Here is a 7001-nt window from a genome sequence, read left to right as displayed (position 1 = left end):
CTCAAAGTAACATCTTGCTTTTCAACACGGTAAAGAGGTCTTTCTAAGTTTACCTAATGCAATGTCATTTGAACTCTTGACTGCTGCTTCCATGAGTATTGATTATGGATCCAACATAGACGAAATCCTTAACAACTTCAATCTTTTTCCCCGTTTAGCATACTGTTACCTATGGGTCCAGTTGTGAGGAATTTTTTGTTTCTTTACATTGAGTTGTAACCCATGCTGAAAATTGCAGTGTTTGATCTTCATCAGCAAGTGCTTCGAGTCCTCCTTACTTTCAGCAAACGAGATTGTGGTATCTGCATATCGACGGTAGTTAATAAGCCTTCCTCCAATCCTGACACCACATTCTTCTTCATATAGTCCATCTTCTCTGATGGCTTGCTTAGCACACAGACTGAATAAGTATGGTGAGAAGCTCCAGACCTGACGCACCCCTTTCCTGGTTTTAAACCACGCAGTATTCCATTGTTTTGTTTAAACAGCTGCCTTTTGATACACGTACAGATTCCACATGAACACAATCAAGTGATCTAGAATGCCCATTATTCTCATAGTTTGGTCTGATCACAAGGTGCCAGGAAATGATGGAATGCCAATTGAAATGTTGCAATCAGCCGATGAAGCACATGAAACACCACTCATTTATGCCAAGAAAGTTGAAAATCAGCTACATGGTCAAAAGACTGGACGAGACCCATACTGGTACCCATTCCAAAGAAAGAAGACCCAACAGAATGTGGAAATTATCAAACAATTTCATTGCCACCACATGGGGGTAAAATTTTGTTAAAATAATTTAAAAATGGTTCCAGGGGTACATCAACAAGGAGCTGTCAGAAATTTAAGGTGGATTTAGAAGAGTATTTGGTGCTTGGGATGCCAACTTCTGACATCGGCGGGATTGTGGCTGAAAGCAGAGAATACCAGAAAGATGTTTATTTGTGTCTTACTGACTATGCAAAAGCATTATACATTATTCTGTGAAGATCATAAGAAACCTTTAGGAACAATGGGAATTTCTGAACACTCCATTGTGTTCAGGTGGAAACTGTACGTAAACTAAGAGGCATGCTTTAGACCAGAACAAGGAAATACTCAATACTGACACACAGCCACCGTATAAGACAGGGTAGAACTGTCCTTGTGTTTTTAGAGACTGTAACTGTTTACAGCAACAGGGAACCTCATCTTTCTTATGAGGAGCGGCTGGTGGATCCCAACTGCTGACCTTGCAGTTAGCAGTCCAGTGTGTAATCCACTATGCCACCAGACTCCAAGAGAATACTACATGATTTAAAGTCAGGAAAGCTGTCCACCAGGGTTTTAGTCTTTCACCATATTTATTCAGTCTGTAATCGGATAAGCTAGACTATTTGAAGAATAACTTGGCATCGAGGCTGGAGGAAGGCGTGGCACAGTCTTGCTTGCTGAAAGTCAAGAGAACTTGAAGCACCTGCTGATGAAGATCAAGGTCTGCAGTTTCAATATGGATTATGACTCAATGAAAGAAAACAAAATCCTCACAATTGAACCAATAGACAACATCATGATGAATAAAAGGAGATTTAAGTTGTCAAGGATTTAATTTTGCTGAGATTTACAATCAATGCTCATGGAAGCAGTAGTCATGAAAGCAAATGATGTATTGCATTGGGCAAATCTCTGCACAAGCCCTATTTAAAGTGTTGCCAAGTAAGGGTGTCACTTTGAGGACTAGGGTGTACCTGATCCAAACCATGGCAGTTTTTAATGGCCTTCTATACATGTGAAAGTTGAATAATGATTAAGGAAGCCTGAAGAATAATTGATGCATTTAGTTATGGTGTGGTGAAGACTGTGGAATATATTGTGAGCGGTCAGAAGAAGAAACACACTGTCTTGGTAGAAGTTCAGCCAGAATGCTCTCTAGAAGAAAGGATGGGGAGGGTTTGACTTATGCTATCAGTGGAGACCAGTCCCCAGAAAGGAACATCATGCTGGTAAATTGGAAGGTCATTGAAAAAGAGGAAGACCGTTCACAAGATGGATTGACACACGGTTTCGACAATGGGCTCAAACATAACAATTGTGAGGATGGTCCAGGACTGGGCAGTATTTCCTTCTATTGTACATAGGGTTGCTATGAGTAGAAACTGACTCGCTGTTTCTACAAACAACAACAACAACAAAGTTAAAGAAGGTGATTACAAAAGACCACATATTGTATGGTTTCCTTTATAGGCAATGATCAGAATAGGCAAATCTATAAAAACTGAAATTATTCATTGCCTAGGAGTGGGAGGATAAAAAGGTTGGGAGAAAAAAAGACTGCTAATGGTTAAGGGACTTGTTTCTGGGGTGTTGAAAATTGGCTCGGAGGTTGATGGTGATAGACGCGGCATAATTCTGTGGTTACAACAAAATGCACCGAATTGCACACGTAACTGGGTAAACTGCATGGAATGGAAATTCTATTACCATAAAACTATTATGGAAGGAGAAGAAGATCACACCTGGAGAAGCCAGAAGAACAATGAGGCTAAGAGAGTAAAGCCGAGACGATGGGATAGAAAGCAAAGGCAGGAAGGAGGTGGGGGTGAGACACTAAGGCTCGGGAATCAAGAGCTCTGGAGCAGCAGGAAGCGAAGGTGTGCTTATATGGGGGTGTGGTAGTTTGGCGTGTGGGCATTTCCAATGACGCCAACAGATACAGAATTTCTCCATGGAGAGGGGCTCGTGGTTCCTTTCTTTCTAATGAACAGTCCTTATTTTGGATTCTCCATTGATTTCCAAAAGGCAAGGGAGGCCCACTAGGTCCACAGTCCACTGACTCACATGGTCCCATGTGTGTTAGAGCAGAACTTTGATCCATATGGTTCTCTGAGGCTGTTTTTTGTTTTAAACAGACGACAGTCCACTTCGGGGTGGACTGGAACCTGCAACCTTTTGGTGAGCAGCCAAGTGTGCGACCTGTGACACCTGCCCTGGACTCCTGTCGATGCTGCCTACCACCCAGTTGATTCCGCCGCACGGCGAGCACATGTCAGAGAATACAACTTCTCTGGGCATTTTCTTGCCTGCACGGTTTATATTTTGTTGGAACAATATCCTGTTAAACCCTCCGATTTTTCCTTCCCCCTCCCATTCCATCCATCTCCCTGTTCCCACCCCTGTCCCTGGCCCCCTCGTAGTCATCAAAGTCTTATCGATTGGTGTGTAAACCACATCTGGTCTTCTTTGTTTTTCCTCACAAGAACGGTGATATTAAATATTTATCTTTGTAAGACTGAGTTTGTTGCTAAGTAGAATGTCCTCTGGTTTTGTCCCTGCCTTTCAGTGCTTAAGAGCATTATCACTGTTTTTTATGGATGCATAAAATTCCATAATATGAAGGTACGAGAGCTTGTTTATCCATTCCTCTAGCTATAGTTGGGGTTCTTGGTCGTTTCTGTTTTCAGTGTTGTGGAAATTGCTGCAGTAGACATAGGTGTATATATGTCTGTTCTTTTTAAAAAAATCATTTTACTAGGGGCTCATACGACCTATCACAATCCATACATACATCAATTGTGTCAAGCACATTTGTACATTCATTGCCCTCATCAGTCTCAAAACATTTGCTCTCCACTTAAGCCCCCGGCATCAGGTTCTCATTTTTCCCCTCCTTCCCTACTCCCCCTCCCTCATGAGTCCTTGATAATTTATAAATTATACTTTGTCACGTCCTGCCCTGTCCGACGTCTCCCCTCACCCTTGTCTGTTCTTGTTGAGCTCTTCATCCCTATAGGTACACTCAGCAGAGATACGGCTGAGCATCAGGTACTTAGATTTGCATTTGTCTAAGGAAGTGCCATCCCGGTTTCCATAGCGTGTGTGCAGTGCTACAGTCCCACCAGCACTGTCAAAACACCCCTCTCTCTCTACATCCTCTCCAGCATTTGTTATTTTCTGCTCTATTACAGTTTGCCAAAAGTGTCCGTGTGAAGTGATATCTCGTGGTAGGTTTAATTTGCATTTCTCTTCTCGCTAACGATCTTGAACATGCCTCACAGAGTCGGTGGCTGCCTGCATGTTGTCTATTCATGTCTTGTGCCCATTGTGTGGCTTGGATTATTTGTGTTTTCCTTGTTACAAGGTTGTAGTTTCCTGGAGGTTTTGGAGGCTAGCCCTTATCTGATGTATTATTATGAATATTCCCCCAGCCTGTGGGTTCTCTGGTGACTCCTTCAGTGAGGTCTTCTGAGGTGCATAAGTGCCATCCTTTTAGTGGATTCTTGCCTGCACTCCTCATGCAAGCAGGTCCCCAGGCTTGTCTTCTGTGGGTCCCAATGACAGGGAGCTTGTTACTGTTGGTTCTGGTGCATCGTTAAAAAAGGCGTTTTACATTACTAGCCCATAGCCTCCTCACCATCATCCCAGGACATACGTACTGGGATTGCTCTTAGTTTACCGACGAGAAAACGGAGGCACCGGGCGATGAAGACAGGTGTCTCATGAGTGGAGAACACTGCTTTTGATCTTCGTCGGGCTAACTTGGTGACCAAAGTCCCCTTTGCAAAGGCAGTCCACAGGGATGGAGGAACCCGGGTCTGCGAGTTGCATGTCTGTGCTCCAGCAGGGAAGGCTGGTGTGTGAGCCCACGCGTCCCTGAGGCTGCACCCCTCTCTCCTGGGTGTCAGCAGGCCATTCCCAGGGAATTTCCAGGTTAGGAAAATGGACACCATGAATTAAAAGCGGCCGCTGTGGCCAAGTCACAGCACCAGACCTAAGAACAGGTCACTCATTGCTTCTTCATGTACTTCACAAGGGACCTGGCACTTGATGGGGTGGGGCTAATCTAAGAACTGGCATATTAAGAGGGGGACAAGCAAGGGCTCCAAGGGCAAAACTCCCAGGTCTAGTAAAAGCACAACCCAGAGCAATTACCTTCACAGAGCGGAGGGGGGCCTTCAAACTGCAGGTACGTTCCAAGTTTGCAAGTCAGGATTTCATTGCCGACCAAGGTGAACCCCGGGAGGCATCGGTAGCGCACGATGTCACCTGTCAAGAGGAGAGCAGCTCTAGTGCTGGAGGGCCCGCCCAGCCAGGTAAGCATAGGCTTTATCACACCTAAACCCCACGTGAAAAGGTTCACTACAGATCATGCAAGTACAAGTAAGCAGGTGTTTGCCCTGTTTACTGGGTAACCTGCTTCTAGCTTGGGGATTCTCTGAAGAAGACAGAAGGGACTGATGGGACACAAGCACACTCCCTGGCAAGATTATGAGTGGCAGGTGGTATTCTCCGGAGAAGTGAAATAAGTAGCTCAACTCCAATCAAATGCCTGAGACAATTCCTGTTCCCCTTCCACGGCTAGCCTGGGTCTGCGCCCAGGTATGGTTTCCACACTGTTTGCATAGACTTACTTCTCAGAACATATTGACTTGGATCACACAGGAAAACCACTTTCCTAGATAATGCCTCAAAGGAAGAGTATATTTTGGGTGCGAACTTAGTTGACATTCTATCAACTGTCTTGCATTGGGCTAGTTACTTCTCTCTGCAGCTGGGAGAGAGCGGTGAGCCCACTGGTTCATCTCCACCATTGCCCATCCCTCCCCGTGAGCCCTGAGTTTCCAGGGCTGGCTAGTCTGGGGTGGTCCCTATGTTGAGGCGCTTGGATTGCCGTGAGTTGGAATCTACTTGATGGCAAGTGTCTCTCCATTTCCCCGCACCCCCATACCTATGTTGAATTCTTCATTCTCTGTGACCACTTCAGCGTTGGGCAGGATGGTTGGAGGAGGGCATTTGGTGAGTGGATACGCTGAAAGAATCAAGAGGCAAATGAGTGTAAGGGCATCATTTGTATAACAAGGGCACTTAGCCTTTGATGTCTTCACGTAATTGTCCCTCATTTACTCACACGACAATATCAGTGGGGGCGAAGTGTACTGACTTTATTATTCATGACTGCACGTTGCATTCAGTCTGTGTGCGGGGTGCATGAAGCCAAGGGTTGTTCTACTGCTGTGCAGTCACCTGTCTGTTGTCCTCGAGGCGACATCCGGGAAGCCCAGGTTGAAACCAACAATGAAGGAAGGAGAGCCTCCGAAGCAGACAGTGATGGTCACTCGCATGCCAGGGAGGGAAAGGAGCATTTGCCGTGCTCCCTCTGGGAGCCAGGCATTTCCACACCTGTCACCTACCTTCCAGTCTCACCAGCTCAGCCTTCACCAGGAAGTGAGTGGTGCAGCCAGGATCTGAATACAGGTCTGGCTGCTCCCAAACCACACATTCCCTCCACTCCACAGACACTAACTGATGTGTGTGCTTCATGTGATAGCCCCCACCGGGCAGCTCGTTTGCCTTCGGACCTGGGCCAACCACATCCAGCTTCAGTGGTTTTCGGACCTGGAATCCATTCCTCTGGGCAGAGGCCGGATGGCACTTGGATGCGGGATGGTGGTACCAGGCAGAGTTCAGTGTGGGCTCAGTACTTGGCCTTCATTCATCACCTGGCACAGAGGTGAGTGCCACAGAAGTGTTCCCTGGAGCCACAGCGGCTGCTGATGTTATGATTACCATTTCCCGAAGGAGCCCAACCTCCACTGTGCGGACCTTGTCATATACGATTCTATTGTAAGGACTTTCCCACTTCATTAAATGTACATGACAGGCTTCCATTATATGGCTTGATGGAAATTCATCTTATAGGTTGTTGCTAAGCACTTGACTTTCAAAAGCTTAGCAAATTAAACCAAAACTGCGATGACTATCCTTACTTAGGTACGAGGTCTTCAAAAAGTTCATGGAAAAATTCCATTATCTTTTGATTCCATTGCTCTATGAACTTCTTGAAGCCCCCTCATATGTGTACCTTAAGGACCTTCTCTCACTATCTCCCCTTTTGGTTTGTTTTTCTTTAGACTAGAAATTACTAAAGGTCATGACCTTTTTACAGCACAGGCATCTCTTGCTGAACACCAGTAATTCATTCCCAGGAACCAGATGTTCTGTGTAAAGATGCTCACTGGAGC

At 45.5% G+C, this 7001-nt stretch overlaps 1 protein-coding gene across 1 annotated transcript in view; it reads right to left on the bottom strand.

The window, feature by feature from the left end:
- The window catches only part of CSMD2 (CUB and Sushi multiple domains 2), a 734077-nt gene that overhangs the window by 76887 nt on the left and 650189 nt on the right, over positions 1-7001 (bottom strand). The window contains exons 46-47 of the mRNA XM_045298912.1: positions 5708-5788; positions 4912-5025 (exon numbers count right to left, since the gene is read on the bottom strand). Coding sequence (XP_045154847.1) covers positions 4912-5025; positions 5708-5788 — 195 coding nt within the window. The remainder of the gene's footprint in view (positions 1-4911; positions 5026-5707; positions 5789-7001) is intronic.

The sequence above is a fragment of the Echinops telfairi genome, unplaced genomic scaffold, assembly GCF_000313985.2.
Source record: "Echinops telfairi isolate 266 unplaced genomic scaffold, ASM31398v2 ScPeMD7_7457;HRSCAF=8495, whole genome shotgun sequence".
NCBI classification, from domain to species: Eukaryota; Metazoa; Chordata; class Mammalia; order Afrosoricida; family Tenrecidae; genus Echinops; species Echinops telfairi.
This window is presented reverse-complemented; position numbering and strand designations above follow the sequence as displayed.